At 43.8% G+C, this 17,432-nt stretch overlaps 1 protein-coding gene across 25 annotated transcripts in view; it reads left to right on the top strand.

Annotated features, from left to right (window-relative positions):
• Positions 1-17,432, top strand: part of Phactr1 (phosphatase and actin regulator 1) — a 477,602-nt gene that overhangs the window by 378,189 nt on the left and 81,981 nt on the right. For 13 of the 25 annotated variants that reach the window (XM_087590493.1, XM_087590499.1, XM_087590501.1 and 10 more), the window contains 1 exon segment: positions 11,110-11,277. In XM_087590493.1, coding sequence (XP_087446619.1) covers positions 11,110-11,277 — 168 coding nt within the window. 25 annotated transcript variants of the gene reach the window in all.

Here is a 17,432-nt window from a genome sequence, read left to right as displayed (position 1 = left end):
TGTCACCATGCTGGTGGAATCCTAAGACTGGAATGCATTTGCATGGATAGTTGGTTAAAGGGACTTCTGTGGGCCAAAGATACCCGCAATCAACAGAAAGGAACCTCACGCCTCCTAGTAAATTTTTTTTTTTGAGTACATATTGGTCCAGATAGTCCCATGACTTCTCACTGCAGATGGAGATAAAAGATAAACCCATAGTTTCTTCAACTTGTGGATTCTTAAAATACAGGTCCCCTGATCTGATGGGATCCTGGGAGGGTCTGTCTTCCATTCTCCTGGTATTAAGCCACTTGGAAACAGGCATGCATAAAGCATACCCACACTGTGCAAGATGGATCTTCCTCACTGGGAATAAAGCTACTCCCATAAAGCTACTATCATTTTTCATGTTTCTGTTCGTTTTGTGTTTCTTTGACATAAGATTTTCGAGCTACCGCTGTAGTTTCTGTAGCACGCAGGTAGCTGTGGCAGGAAGATCATGGGTTAGAGGTCTCCTGGGTGAGACCCTGACTCTGATTAATTAGTGAGCTGATTAATTATAGGAGAATAAGAGTCTTACATTTTTAAATGCTTAAGAATCAAATGACAACAATTCATTATCAGGCAGCATTTCATAAGAATATATTACTTTCCATGCTCCATGCTTAAAACTGTGTGATCTCTCTGTGGCACCATTTCATTTAATCAGGCAAACTGAAGGAAATACTTCCTCTCCCAAAGGTGGCAAGTGCCAGAGAGCCATTTCCACTTGTGAGGCTCAAAGCCTTAATCCATCAATGACATCCTTGGGTGACTCGTTTCTTAGTCGGCTGGTTCACGTTTGGGATTGATGATTTAAAAGGTTACTGGTGTTAGCAAGTTCTTAGAGAGCTCCGTATCTTGTTACTAAATGATACCTCTTGGGCTCTGGGTTGGGAAGCTGGCACAATGGCTAAAGTTCTTGCCGTACACGATTGAAGGCCAAACTGCAGATCTCCAGAACTCACATAAAAGTTGGGCAGGGCAGTAGGTATGGCACCTACATATAATCTCACACTCAGTAGGGAGAGACATGAGCACCTGGAGTCCTGAGGCAAGCTGGCCAGTAGAATCGCCATATTGGCGAGTCCTGGGTGTGACAAGAGACCCTGCCCCAATAAATAAAGTTAGAGAAATCAAGAAAGATACCTGGCACCAATTTGGGTCTCTGAACATGAACACACATGCATGTACACTCACACACAGGTGTGCACCCATGTGAGTATTCATATGTATATGTACACTGCACACATACACTGCCAAATGGAGAGAACAGTCTGTCTCCCCTCTTGTGGAATGGAGGGGGATTTTCCAGTTTGGAAAAAAAAAGAAAAAGAAGAGTTGTACCACAGCTCACTGGTATGAGCCCCTCTAATGAGGCCTGAGCCCATTGTCGGTGCAATTTTCATAGAAATCATCATTCCACTCATTAACCACTTAAATAGATGCCCTTTTTAGTCAAAAAGGATTTCTGGGAAGCTGAAATGAGAACCCAGAACAAGCTTGACAGTAGCTCTGTCTCTGAGGGTAAAAATACTTGACAAATTCTTGCATCAGGCTCCTCCTGCACGTCTTTACAATGATAATTATTCTCTTGAACATAGCTTGGAGTCATTGTTTTATTTTAATTATGACTCCTAATGATCATCAGCAAATTAAAATCCGTCTGCATTGTCATGAGTGAGAGTGTAAATGCTATCACATATGTGATATGTGTCCCCAAGGAGGATACAGTTTAGCTAACACTTTCAGGGTTGTCATGTGACACTTGAATATAGACTATCTTCATCAGATGGATGAATGGATGGGTGGATGGATGGATGGATGGATGGGTGGATGGATGGATGGATGAGTGATGGTTTGTAGGTAGAAAGAGATAGATAGGTAGATAGATAGATAGATAGATAGATAGATAGATAGATAGATAGATAGATAGATAGATAGATGGTGGATAGATGGATGATGGTTTGTAGGTAGAACAATGTAGATAGATAGATAGATAGATAGATAGATAGATAGATAGATAGATAGATAGATAGATAATGGATAGATCGATAAAAGAGAGAAGAGGATAGAGAAGGGAGGGAAGAAGAGAATAGAGACAGGAGAGCAAAGGGTGAGGAAGAAAAAGGAGGAGGAGGAGAGGAGCAGAGAGAGAAAAAGAGAAGAGGAATGAGGAGAAGACAGAAGCAACATGGAGACAGAGCTGGCACATCGTAAATGTCTGCATTGCTATTTGAAGAACTCTTATTATTACCATCATAAATAAAGTGTCCAATATAGTACTTGGCATTGGAGATGCAGAAATATTCGCTCCTTGCTTCCTGCCCATCTTTCTGCTGTGCTCAGATTTTTTATAAAAGGAACAAAAAGCTCTAGATCTACACTAAAACTTACACAATTTTTTTCTATAAAAATTAAAACTTTATTCATAGTAAGCCAGAAATGCATCCATTTATCTCCCAATTCTTAAGTTTTCTATCCGGAGTCAAAATCTAGATGTAAAATGCTTGGCTGTTTAGTTCATCTGTCCTGTAGGCCGATTTGCAAGTGTTAGGGGGCTCTTGTATCTCCCGGCACCTGAGAGATGAAGATCTGGAAGTTTGGTATTATCTAATGTAGTCCATTTGATTAAAGGGACAGAAATTGAGGTTCCCCAGAAGCGAAGTACTTGTTGCAGTCTAGTAATGGCGAAGATGACACATGCCATGGGGCTGGGCTCCGTCCAACCTGCATGCCACTTCTCTTCCTACCAACGTTCCACAAATGAGCTGGGGTTCTCACCAGCACACCTCTGTTTATTAACATACAAACCTCCCTAGAATGTGTGGTTTAGGACACATTTCCTTCTGTTGTCTCTCCGTGGCTCCTTCCATTTTCTTCTATCTAAGATGGGAGAAACATTCTCTGCCCAGATCGCTCAGGGTGGAGGCTTCACTGAGGTGACCAAGGTCACCCTTCTGCATCTCTGTACCTGTGAACCATTGAGGGATGATATAAACAGGAAGTCCAGGTAAGGTCTTGTGGCGATGACAGGAACTAGCTGGTGCTGAGGCAGTTGCAAATAGACCTGACACTCTCCTGCTCCCAGGCCAAACACCTCAAACCACCCAGCAAGTGTCAAAGCATACTTTGAATTAACACCAATCTAGAGAAAGGAACACATCGCTTGAGGCTGTACCAGTGGGCCCTCATGGGGTACCAATGGTTGCACTTAAGTGATGGATGAACTCTACGGAGAGTGAGGAACTGGGTGAGAAGTAGGAACACTTAGGGGAATTCTTTCTGGCAGGAACCAGAGGGATGAGGAATGAGTTTTTCTTTTTAACAAAAATCGTGTGTGTGTGGCAGGGGATGGGATGTTTTGTTTTGATTTTAGTTTTGCATTTAAGTTAATAAGGCTCCGTGTTCAGTTTTATATCTTTTTGTCCTGATTATAGAAGCAATTTCTTTGATAAATTCATGTTCATCTAATGTATTTAGATTATATGTAACGCCAGCTCCTCTAACTCTTCATAAGCTGCCCGCATCCCCCTCCCAACTTCATCATTGTCTTTTCTTCTCCTCCTGCATATCCTCCATTGTCCTCTCCCTCCTCCCTCCTTTTTTCTATAATCCATTGAGTTCAATTATTGTCACCCCTACGCTCACAGGTGTGACTCCACCCACTGGAGCACGGCCAACCTACCATGGGTCACAACCCCTGAAGAAAACTGACTCTGCCTCCCCCAGCAGCCATCGCCTGTCTGTCAGTGGCATCATAAACCCCCCCATTCCCCTTGGAATATTAATAAATGTGTGTAGGCTGAGGAAACAGTTAAGGTGTTTACCAGGAAAGGGTGAGGACCTGAGCTTGAGCCCCAGAACCTACATGAAAAAACTAAGCACAGTCCATGCTTTTGAATCCACAACTAGGGACATAGCAACAGGCAGACCTCTAGGGCTTACTGGCCAGTCAGGAGCTCCAGGCTAGTGAGAGACTCTGTCTCAAAAACCAAGACACAAGCAAACCCTCAGAATCAACTAACGTATGTTCACAGGGGCTCCCTGACACTGAACCGCCAACCAAGGAGCCTGCATGGAACTGACCTAGTCCTCTGCACATGTGTAACAGTTGTGTAGCTTGGTCTCCTGGGACTCCTAACAGTGGGAGCAGGGGCTGCCTCTGACTCTGTTGCCTGCCTTTGGGTACCTTTCCTCCTACTGGGTTGCCTTTTCCTGCCTTAATAGGAGAGGAGGTGCCTAGTCTTACTGCAACTTGAAATCCCTTGACTGATTGATATTTGTGGGAGGCCTGACTTTTTCTAAGGAGAAACAGAGGGAAAGTGGATGGGAGTGGGGAGAGGGACTAGGAGAAGAGGGGGGAAGGAATCTAAGGTTGGAAATGTAAAATACATACATACATACATACATACATACATACATACATACATACATACATACATACTTACACACATACATACCAAGGTAAAAGGTGCCTAATAAGTTGACCTCTGGCCTCCACATGCACATCACATACCTTCACGCACATACTCACGTAGACACATTCACATATAAAGCACACAAGCAATAGAAAATAGACATATACATCATTATACGGGGGGAAAGTTCATGGACATTAAACTCTACTTACACTGTGCCAGGTTCCCTTCAGAACTCCAGTCTCCTACATCCATCCCGTTCATTTTCATGTCGCTGTCACCGACATGTGCATGTTGTTCTCCAGCGCTACACTTGTAGTTGACATTGTTTCAAACACTCTCTGATGTGTCAGTGACACCCTCGTGGTCATTTCAATCATGGGGATGTCATTCATTCCCAACAAAGTTACACATTTCCAAAGCATCGCCTGGGACTTGGTTTTGATTTACCTGCACAAATACTCCCCCTACCTAGAATATTTTGTTCTGTGGACAGCCACATTTAGCTCATATTTTCCCACAAGTCTGCTTTTTGTCCCCCTTCCTTTTGCAGCATTCCAGTTTGTAAATTAAAAATCAGAAAGTTGTATGACTAAGTCCAAGCCATCCATCTGGTGTCCCTCTTGTGCAGCCTGAATAAATGTATATGTTTTTACTGTTCTGGTTTCTCTTATTCATTCTAGCTTGAAGTTTTATATTTAGATTTTTTGATACATATGAAACTTATTGAAATAATGGTTTGATATATTCCCATGAGTATGTACATTAGCAAAGTAACTCTTCCCCATACTCTTGTTCAGCCATAATTCATTAAACAAATACTCTTTAATCCCACTAGAACTTCATGTTCAAGCTTAAGTTTTTATAAAAACCATAACATCATAACTTAGAAAATCAGCTGCCATGCTGAGCTTAACTTTCTTAAAGTTTTTTCAGAGTTAAAACTGGCACTCTTTTTTATCTCAAATTCCAAAGCATCACTAACTCTACACTCTCTCAAAACAAAAGACCACGTGTCCAAGTAACTGTTTTTAAAAATAGAAGCTGTTGGTATGTCTATATCCATGGGTAATTTAATTTCTGCTACCCATTCTCCATGGCGACATTCATTTAGAAATAATTTTTAATTATCTTTAGCTTTGAACAAGTCTATTTGATTAGAATCCCCCTTCTTACATGGTACCTACCACATTTAGAGTCTCCCCTAATGTGGGTGCCCCAGTTAACCTAATGCAAAACTCCATCATAGACATTCAGTATCTGTTGCCATGGTGATTCTCAAGCCCATCACATTGACAGGATGCCAATCCCTTGTGTCCTTCCACCTCCTCCAGGTCACATTTGACTAGGACACGCATGATTGCGAATCATCCTGCGCCATTTTAACCCTCAGCACAGATGCCCTTTAAAGGCAGTATAGAACATCAGAATAACTTCTAATGGCTGGTTCACTATTTCATCCATAAGAAGTAAGTTAGAGATGGCCTGGGTAGGTACGGTGGCAAATAGCCCAGCTACTTCATCTTAGAGATGGACGTGAGGTATTTCTCCTTGGGAGTGCAGCATCAGTAGAGTTCTTTCTGCTGGTAAAGGTGCCTGATAGAACCAGCAAGAAGACATGGAGAACAGTCTTGAAGTTCATCAAACTTAGAATTAATAAGCACTGAGTTTGTTTGGAGATTCTAGCCAGGAAACATAGCCACATGTATAACCCTCAACTGAAGACCAGTCCTCCTCTATTCGGGGAAGAGCATCCTCTCAGTGGAGCACACAGCTTTAGGAGAGACATATGGAATGGCGAGGGTGGAAGGGGGCACCCACTAGCCAGCCAGATCGGCTGTATCAACCAAGGTGACCAATGGAGTGAGAGATGTCACAGCCAGGTTGCTTCAGATTCCTCCCAGGCATTAAAAATCCCCAGCTAATTGCTTGGCTTGGAGGCGGTGTAGCGTGTGATGTTGATTGCACTGTTTCCACTTCAGTCTGTGTTATAAAATATAACAATGTACATATTTAAGTCTCACGTTAAGAAATAAAAGCACGATTCTTTTTTAATATATATGTTTATTCGCTCCTCAAGCAGCACTACTCTCTCTCAATAAAACGATTCTTTATGTTTGCAACTACTCATCTTGGTCATAATTAAGATTATAGACTTATCTATTGAGCAGTTTTTGTCACACACACACACACACATGCAGATGGATGGCTAGAAACATATCTGAGTGGATAGATGAATGGAAAGTAGGTATGGGGTAGAGACAGATAGGAAGCTCAGTACATAAAGACAGTTAACATTGTTAATTGAAGAAATTCCCAGAAACTATGTGCTCTACAAATTGCCAATAACTGTAAAGTAGAAAAACCTTTGGATAACTTCACAAGAGCCATTAATGTGTCCATAGACATTAGAATACTAATAACAGGAGGAAAAAAAAAGCTATGAAAGGCGTCCTTATCAGCTTTGTTTTTATAATGGTGTAAAACATGGTGAATGCCTTTGTGATTTAAATTTCTTCATCATTACATCCTATAGCACATAATTAAGTGGAAACAGTGCACTCCCTTTAAGCTAAGCAATTAGCTGGGAATTTTTGATGTTTGGTAAGGATGTGAGGGGCATAACTAAGGATCAAGAATAATTGCTAAGAGAATTATAACTCAGATCATAGTGGTGAGATTTTTAAAAGCAGGTTTGTAAAGGCTTTTTTTAAATGTGTATTGGTGTTTTGCCTGTGTGTGTTTACCACAGGCATGCAGTACCCACAGTTGCCACAAGAGGGAGTTAGCGCTCCTACAACTGGAGTTACAGACCCATATTTAGCCACCACGTGGGTACTGGGAACTGAACCCTGGTCGTCTGGAGTAACAGCCGGTGCTCTTAACCACTGAGCCATGTCTCCAGCCCCAACACACAAAATTTTGAAACAGTAAGACTTCAGCCGTGAAAAATATTCTCAGAAAGTGGAAACTGCTTCTGTCGGGGAGGCTGGGGTGGTGGGGGTCATCAACATCCTTTTTTTCTGTGTCTATTTTTTAATGGAACTGTGTATTAATCGGCCACAACCATAAATTCCCAAGGTGATCCCTCTGCAAAGTAGGTCAGGACTTTGTGACCTAGCAAAAGTCATTTTTCATCCACAGGGGCTCCATTTTGAGGGAGCGGAAGCACCCCAAGGAAAGAGAGCCAATCGGCTTCTCAGCTAAGTCCCTGGAAGACTGTAAACTGCTTTCCCTTTTTGCATATATATATATAATATATGTAATTGTTTAATATTGCTTCTATTTTTACTCATGTCAGATAATTCACCATTTAAGATTCTATATGATTATTATCTTACTCCTTAAGAATAATTGAAAGTAAATTATATATTACCATAATTGGTAGAAAAAATCTCTGCTTCCAGAATATTCACATTTGTTTCTTTATTGCTGTTTATCCTCTAAGAAGTTAATCAATCCACTTAGAAATATACATTCCCCAAGCAATAACAGTTTCCTACATTGATGTTCAAACGAAAAGTACACAAAGCTCATGGTTCATTTATTAAGATGAAATATTGGTGAATTGAGGCTAAACAATGAATCCAAACACTGAAATAGCATATAAATATTTGTGAATATGTTCTAAGCAGTCACTTCCCTGATGAAATCCAAAGTCACAGGCGTCACCCAGACAAATCTAACTGCAGCTGCGTCTTTTGTCCCCGAGTTACCAGTGTGGTGATTTCAACTCTAAAATCAGACAACCGTCATTCGACAGCATCAGTAATCCAAAAAGCAAAGCTTGGTGATTGCAGTAAGACCCGCTCCTCTTCAGGTGGTCTTCTCTAGGGCTATGAATGTGGTTGGAACATCGATCATCAGAGTGGCCTCCTGGGGACCACTGAGTGACAGCTGTGCCATCATCCCACCAACTGGGGGCTTCTAGCAGAGCCGCTTCTCATGGTATCAGCTTGAACGTGATAAATAAAAGCATGTAGAGGGGGCTACTGTAAGGTCGCATTGGCACAGCACAGCTCTCCCCGTCCTGTAGATTTGCAGCTTAGCCGTGCAACCTCCAGGGCATTGGCCTCAAGGTCCTGCCCTGCTCCCGTGTTCTCATTAACTGTAGTAACCATATCTTTCTGCTCTATAACAATAGCATCTACAACCATTTAGGATGTGCAGAAAAGTTGAATGAAAAGAAAAATATGAGATCCAGCGTCGCCTTCAAAGGCCACTGCTGTGTGTGACTGCTTCAATGAATGTTTAGATATTTCTCTCTCTCTCTCTCTCTCTCTCTCTCTCTCTCTCTCTCTCTCTCTCTCTCTCTCTCTGTCTCTCTCTCTCTCCACCCCCTCCAGTTTTAAGTCAGGCCATTGCTTTGCAGAGATGTATTTCCGAGTGGGCAAGACTTTATCTTTCATCTGGGTGTTCATTCATCTGACTGAAAGAGCTTTAAGTCCTCTTGAAAAATTAATTTGGCTTTAACGTTGTTCCGCTATCTAAGGCTCCCTGGGTGTCGATGAAACCATGCTGGAGGGAGTTTTGATTTAACAAATGGCCGTCGGAACTGGAGTCTTTGATCCTCAATTCGGGTACTTAGCTCTCGGCCCTTTGGGGGACTGAGCTTCAAGCCGATCAAAGTTGACATGGTTGGTGGTTGGCTCCAAAGAAGTCTGGTACTTCGCAGCTGCTTTGGGCTGCTGCAGCCTGTTAGGGAGAGGCTGGAGATTTTCCTAGATGCTCGCTCACTGCAAGTATTGGATGAGGACAGAGGGAAATAGACAGTCTTCTTCCTTGCTGGGCTTGCAAGTTCTCACTGCCTCCTTGCTCCCTAATGCTTTTTTGGACTTTGTTGTTGTTTTGTTGTTGTTTTTCTTTCACTGAAAATAGATTTTTTTCTCATATTCTGGTTCTGGTTTCCCCTCCCCTTCCCCCTTCCATTTCCTCTCTACCTCATCACCGATCCACATCCACACTCATTCTGTCTCTCATTAGAAAACAAAACGAAACAAAACAAAACAGGTATCGGAGGTTCTTTGTCTCACAATACTAAGTAGAAGACTTTGATTTGCTGGTGTTTGCCATCTCCTCTAGCTCTTAAACTCTTTCTGCCTCCCCCTCCAAAGGGTTTCCTGAGCCCTAAGGAGAATGATTGGATGGTAAGATCCCTTTTGGGTCTGAGCATTCAAAGATCTCTCATTCTCTGCATCATCTCTGGCTGTGGGTCAATGGATTTGTTCCCACTTGTGGGAAGAAACTGAGCAAGGCTCTGATCAGTGCACACAGCAAAATGTCACTACAAGTCCTTTAATTGCTACATTCCCTTAGCAGAACAGTATCATCTAGCTCCTCCCCAGGTCACTGTCCTATCTACTCTCAGGTTCATGGCCACCCAGGCAGCATTGGGTATGGGCTCCATCTTGTGGAGTGGGCCTTGACTCAAATCGGATAGTGGTTGGTTCCTCCTACAAGCTTTGGGCCACTACTGCACCAGCACGTCTGGCAGATAGGTCACCCTTATAGACTGAAGGTTTTGTAGCTGGTTTGATGTTTACCTTTCTCCTTTGGTAGAGTGCAGAGTGCCTTCCGGTACCAAATTTTTGCTTCAAAAACATGCACCTTTAGTAGGGGTGAACACTCTATGTAGGTACCAACCTGACTTCTCTGTGTTTAATGAGTTGTGTAGGCATTTTCTTCCGCAATAGGGGCTTGCTGTCAGTTTGTGGAGAGCCACCAATAGCCTTCTAATATTTGCTCCCTAATGCAGAAATTCTCCGTCTTGGGTCTCCAGTCTCAAAAGAGACTGCTAAGTTTCTATACCTTTTTAAAATTAAAAGGAAAAATAATGTTTCATTCACTTTTATTAAGAAAAGAGTATGGGGCTAGGAGATGCTTGGCGGCTACAAGGTCATAAAACATCCTTGCAGGGGACTGGAGTTTAGTTCTCTGTAAGCGAAGGGATCTGAAGGTACCTGGAAGAGAATGGGGGACAAGAGACGCGAAGAAGGACGCCAAGACAGGAGTCTGATCAAGGCGACAATTTTATTTTTCCCCAAGGCTGAATTTATACCATAACAGGGGTAACAGAGGGAGGCCAAGGACACAACATTTCGTGTGGTCAGGGAATAGGCTGATGTTGACAGGTTGTCAGAAAAGTCACCGGTTTGTCATATCTATTAGTCAGCAGGATGTTGGTTTTTCAGAAAGGTTATAGGTCATCACATTGGGTATCTTTATCATATGATTATTCATCTTGACCACCAGATTTGTATTAGTCTTCTACAGAGTCCCTGTGAACAGATAGGAATAGCACACGTCACGATATCCTGTTCTGGTCTCATAGGACACGCCCATACATAGACACAGCTAACTACAGATAATTAAAAACTCAGTAAGTCTTTCAAAAGGAAAACAATTTACACTCCTCGTAGGACCCCAGACGGACTATGATTAAAGAGATGGAGAGAAAATCGACAAGTTGCTATGGATGGTGGGACAGTACTTTCCAGAAGCTTAGATGGGGGCTCTCTCTAAAGGAACGTGGTTTAAAAGCAAAAAGTTGGTGTCAAGTGCAGATACTAACCAAAGATGATTCAGAGCACTGGGACCCGTTGGCAGCCATGAGTGTCGCTGTGAGGACAGACCTTATCTGACGCTGCCATCTCTTTCCCTCCCACAGATGGAGAGCTCTCCATATCAAATGAAGATGACTCCCTCACAAACGGCCAGTCCCTGAGCTCCAGCCAGCTCTCTTTGCCTGCTCTGTCGGAAATGGAGCCTGTCCCAATGCCCAGGGACCCCTGCTCATATGAGGTGCTCCAAGCTTCAGACATTATGGATGGACCAGGTAATGACATAGCAGAAGCCTGGGGTGGGTCCCTGATGTCACAGTCTCCTGGCAGGACTTGGAATGCTCATTCGAACCATCCAGAGCATGGGGACCTGGAAACGTCGGGGAAACCGACCACATAGTTGTCTAATCGTAACTGAAGCTAAGAAAATGCAAATGCTATTTTCACAGGCTGCTTGATAGTTTGTAAAAATGCTTTTGTGACATACATCACTTTCAAACTACTATAACTTGTTTTATACTACTGATGGTTTGAAATCTTGTTTGTTTTCTGACATACACCTTTGTTAAGATTAATTAAAAGGATCCTATCGCTCTCTCTAAAATTGTCTGCTCCAAAGGCCTGACCACAGCATTTAATTTCTAGTCCCGGGGGCTGGAGAGATGGCTCAGCGGTTAAGAGCACTGACTGCTCTTCCAGAGGTCCTGAGTTCAAATCCCAGCAACCACATGGTGGCTCACAACCATCTGTAATGGGATCCAATGCCCTCTTCTGGTGTGTCTGAAGACAGTGACAGTGTATTCATATAAATAAAAATAAACCTTTAAAAAAAATTCTAGTCCCAATATACCCATCAGTAATCATTCCAGTTTAGTAATTCTACTGGATACCGGCGATTGATGCATTTGTTAAATTGTATACAATTTCCCAACGAAGCTGGAACCTGCCTAGAGATGAGTTTGGATTCCTTCCGGTTATTTGCCTCCTCCTTTAGTTCACTGTCATCCAAGTGGTCAATTTGCCTCTCTCGGGAGGTACAGAGCCCTCTTAATCAGCCCAAAGGTAAAGCCAGCAGAGAGTCTCAGCACACATCAGGAGATGGGCTGGTCAAGGAGCCTCTAGTACTACGTGGAGTGCCGGTGCTAAGGCCACCTTCCTGGTGCCCCCTTTCTGCATGTAGCATGCACATGTACACTTTGCTTCCGTTGGGGGAAGTTGGTTCCCACACTTAACTGTGGGACCAGGCGAGCTACTGTTAGCAAATGATTAGAACAATGTTCCATGAGGAGGGGAGCACTGTGGTGTCAGGGGTTCTTTGCAGGGTTGTCTTGCTATGTAGACATTATTTCTTCCAGGGGAGAAGGAAGGCGAGAAGAGGGAAGGAATCCTTTACAAACGCCCTCCTTGTGGCAGTCATGGGAAGCAGTGGGACAGACAATCCTAGAGCTATATTTTGTTTGTCCTTTAGAATTTTAAGCAAGAATTTTTTTTTTAACTCGACACCCCTTGAACCATCCAACTTCCCTTGTAGCACTGGAATCTGGCAGTTAGACTGTTTCAGTGAAATCTACCACCCATCAGACTCAGAGTTTTACTGCTGTTACTCAGATTAACTGCCCAGACAGAAGCAGTGGGCTGACCACCCCATGGCAACTCAACCAAAGAAGAGATAAGTTGAAACAAGAGAGTGTGAGCCAAGGTGTTATTAGGTTGCTACCGTGCTTGCCTAGGCTGCACCATGCCCTGGGTTCAATCCCTGGCACCATGTACTGAGTTCTAAGGCAGAGTGGTACATGGCTTGGAATCCCAGCACTCACGAGGTAGAAACAGGAGAACTGGAAGTTCAAGATCATCCTCTGTCTGTTACAGAGTGAGTTTAGAACCATCCTAGAATAGATGAGGCCCTGGAAAGAGGAGTGCAGAGGGAGAGGAAGTGGGGGGGGGATAAAGATGACAAGAAGTCTGCCAAACAGGAAGTAAAGGACCTGAACAAATTGAAAGGCATAGCCTTTGTACGTCCTCTGCCTTGTGAGAATGTATAGGGCCAGGCAGGGCAAGAGTCTACCCTTAGGACTAGAGTCCTCACTGAGACCCTGGCTCTTGGTCCTGTCCATTCCAAAGATTAGACGAGCAGCCACCAAAATGTGCTGGTGTCAACTTTGCCAACTGCCACTGGTATCCCAGACCAGAGAGCAAGACTCGGTGGACAACACCAATGCTCTTTACTGGTTTGTGGCCTGCCTCTCTCTTCTCTCAGCAAAAGAAGAGTTTGAGGACCCAAGGAAAAGTTCTTGTTCCGTTCAGGGAATTTGAAATCCTTCTTCTCTTTGTCCTGTTGGTTGTGCCTCGGTCTCCTGAGTCACATGGTAGAACATCTGTATTCTTTGGATGATGCAGGCTCAGTTTGGATGGTGAAAATGCCCTTGCCTCCTCCCCCTTTTGCTCCCTCTTCCCTTCTCTCTTCCTCCCTTTCCTGCCCCTCCACACCCTACCTGCTTTCTTGGCTTTCCATGTTCTTGCTTTAGCTCTCTCTCCGTGTGCCCATGATGGCCTGCAGCAGGTGGCATTCTGCTGTCTCGTTGGCTTGCCAGTGTCCCTGTCCTGTGTCCCTGGCTGGCCTGCACTGCGTTCATGTAATGTCTCCTGTGTATCATGTGGTTGTCCCCTCAGTGTCTGAAGAGAGTCCCTCTGCCAGTGAGTCTGGAGTCCTCCTGTCCCAAGATCCTTCAGCCAAACCAGTTCTGTTCCTGCCCCCCAAAAAATCTTCTGCTTTCTCTGGAGACCATGAGGAGACCCCAGTGAAGCAGTTGTCCCTTCACAAGCAGCCCCCGGCCCTGCCTCCCAAACCCACTGCCCGGATTGCCAACCACTTAACAGGTAAGTCCAATGTCTGCTGAGGCGTGGCCCCTCCCTCCCTTCACGGGACAGTGTCTATTCTCTTGCTTCATTCTGTTTTTTTCTTTTTCTTTCATCTGAGGCCTGAATAGGCATTTCTGAGAAGCTAGCCCCACGGGGTGTTTGGGGATTTGTATGTGTGTGTTGGTACATGAAGTCACGACCAAGATTTATGTCTCTGTGTCAAGAAGCATTTGATGTGCAATTGCCAGCCATATGCCAAGAGCCTTCGGTGTTATCTGTCGTCTGTGTATCTGTAAATATGTACATTATATTTATGTGACCAATTCAAGATTATCGCCCATCTGGGCAAATTAGAATCAATGTCAAAATGTTTACACAGACGGGAAAAAAAAGTGCTTTGCTCCTTTTGTGACGAGTCTGCAAAGGCTTTAAATGTTTGTAAGTTATTGATCAAAAGTCTGGAATATTTCTGCAATTAAAACGCGTTTCATTCATTTACTGTCGGTTCTCTTTAAAAAGAAAGAAGTGCATGCCTGTCAGTCCAGCACTTGGGAGGAGGAGGCAAGAGAATCAGGAGCCCAAGATCATCCTTGGCTACGTAGCACGTCAGAGGGCCAGCCTGACTACATGAGAAAGCAGCCACAATAAAATAGCCAAGAAGGGGCGTGGGACACCGTTAGAGGAACCACAGGCTTGGCAGAGTTGCTCTAAAATGTTTTTTGTACTTTTGCTCTGTGTGATTAATGAACGTGCTCAGGTGTGGAGTTGGGTGTGTAATGAAATTTCATTTCACCATATGCGACATAATCAGACCCCTACCAATTTCTTCTGTACAACATATTTTGTTTGTTTGTTTTTTTATCATTTTATTCATTTACATTTCAAATGATATCCCCTTCCCAGTTACCACTCCACAACCCCTCATCCCATCCCTCCTCTCCCTCCTCCCCTTTGTCTCTATAGGGTGCTCCTCCACCCCCTCACCCACTCCTGCCTCACTACTCTAGTATTCCCCTATGCTGAGGCATCAAGCCTCCACAGGACCAAAGACCTCCCCCACCCAATGACATCAGATAAGGCCATCCTCTACTACCTATGTATCTGGGGTCATGGCTCCCCACCCCCATGTATACTCTTTGGTTGGTGGTTTAGACCCTGGTGGCTCTGGATGGTCAAGTTAGTTGATAATGTTCTTCCTATGGGGTTGCAACCCCCTTCAGCTCCTTCAGTCCTTCCCCTAGCTCTTCCATTGGGGTCCCCAGGCTCAGTCCAACAGTTGGCTGTGAGAATCTGCATCTGTATTAGTCAGGTGCTAGTAAACCCTCTCAGGGAACAGCCATACCAGGCTCCTGTCAGCAAGCACGCTTCTGGCACCAACAATAGTGTTGTGGATTGGTGTCTGCAGATGGGATGCATCCCTAGGTACGTTGGTCTCCGGATGGCCTTTCCTTCAATCTCTGTTCCATTTTTGTTTTGTCCCTGTCTTTCCTTTGGACAGGAATGTGTTTTTACAAATAGTATCTAAGTGACCCCTTTGACCATTACACGTAATGGAGGAGGACAGTGGAAAACACGCTCACTTATAGTAGAGTAAGGAAGAGAACATGGCTTCTCCAGGGCAGGTAGGACAGTGGAAGCATGACCGGAACCTGGGCCTCCCACCCGTTAGCTATCAATGTTAGAGTTAGCGTACAGTCCAGCTTCAACAAGGACTCACGCCAACCTGTTATACCAAGTGTCCCCATCCGCCTCAGTCAGGTGCCTGTGGTACAAAAGTGCTGTTGCCTCTCTAAGAACCACTGAACTGAACACATCGGTCTAGTATCCCAACATTTTAATTCACAGAAAATCAAAGGGAAAATAGGCCACACTCCAAGATATCAACCCACTGTCAATCAAAAATCTAACATCACCCTACACTCTGTCTTCTCAACTGTATTTTTATATACATAACAATGTGGGAACTGAATCTCGTGAGTGACTGCTCCACATGGCGCAGACCAAGAGCCTCTTCTACACTCTCTATTGTAAAACTTACAACAGCAAGCATCTGCAGTGGCCTGCCTATGCCTTTTTAAGGTTTTCCCAGGGCATTTCTAGGATTAAAACTACAAAGTCCAAGTTATATATACCCTTTAAACCTTGGACAACAAACATCCCTTAAGAAAAATTCAATAGTGTGCAGAAAAACAAACCTTATATAAACATATTGTGCGTATTTCCTCAACCTGCCTTCAGTAATACAGAGCACTGTGTTGTTATCGAAGTGGACACAATTCCGTACCAGTTTAATGAACACATATTCCGTCAGTCCTCTGTATCTACTGGTTCTATAACTATGGCTCAGCCAACCACAGATCAAAAAATATTTATTGAAAACTTTATACTGAATATGTCCAATCCTTTTCCTTGTCACCTCCTTAAACAGCATGATGTTATAGTTATTTACCCAGTATCGGCATTGAATTAGGCAGTATGTCGTTTAGAGATAACTTCAAGTATAGGGAAGGGTATGTGTAGGATCTATGCAAATACTGTTATTTTGTATAAGGGACTGGAGCATGTGTGGATTTGGGTGTCCACAGGAGGGCAAAGACAGGTCTCTACAGGACCCAGGGATGAGTGTGTTAGAGTGCTCTAGCAAATGCCATCCAGAGTAGAATCATGGTTCAGTGTAGCCTCACAGAGGACCCCAAGAAGACAGTAGCCTAGTTGACATTCACAGAGTGAAGGACATTTGTGGAGAATTGGGGAATAGATTCTCAGGGAAAAGACTCTGGAACGGCTCAAAGGTAATGATGTATTAGGTCACTTCAGTGGCTCCACTGGGATAGAGATTCCATTAGGGTTTAATTACAGACACTGAGAGATGGGGTTCACTCAGGAAAGATGTGTATTTTTCCCCTCAGAAGTAGCAAAATTGGGGCTGGGGAGTGATGGAGTGGGCCTTTAAATTATCTTCCTAGAGGACAGTCATGTTGCCACATACCTTTGATACCAGTATGTAGGAGGCAGAGCCAAGCAGATTGTGCTGGGTTTTAGTCTAACCTAGTCTATAAAGGAAGTTTCAGGTCAGCCAGGGCTATATATGGAGGCCCAATATTAAAACAAAACAAAACAAAATAAAAATAACCTTCCTGGGTCACTGTGTAGAATGGGCAGAAATAGGAAACAGTTGAAGATCTGTCACAGGTGCCAACAAAGCTAGCTGTGCACTGTGCACCTCAAAATTACTAGTGGCATTGAGCAGAAGGACCTGAAAGGCTTCTCTTACCAATGCAGTGAGAGCTGATGGAAATCTATTATCAGTGGAAGAAAGAGGAGGCCAGCAGATAGGAAAGAGTAGCTATGGAGTACTTATTTCATAACATCCTCCGATGTATCTAGCTATCTATGAGAGAACATGGCAACCTCGCTGTGAGCCCAGGAGCTTGAGTGGGGCAGCGATTCCCAGAACCCTGTACATGAGGCACTGATGATCTCTCTGAGCATGGTTGTCTCGTAAGTGTGGTAAAGTTAAGATCGAGGGAGATGGTGGTGTCTAGGGACTGTCAAGTTAGTGCTATCCTTT

The sequence above is a fragment of the Rattus norvegicus genome, chromosome 17 (assembly GCF_021556685.1).
Source record: "Rattus norvegicus strain SHRSP/BbbUtx chromosome 17, alternate assembly SHRSP_T2T, whole genome shotgun sequence".
NCBI lineage: Eukaryota > Metazoa > Chordata > Mammalia > Rodentia > Muridae > Rattus > Rattus norvegicus.
This window is presented reverse-complemented; position numbering and strand designations above follow the sequence as displayed.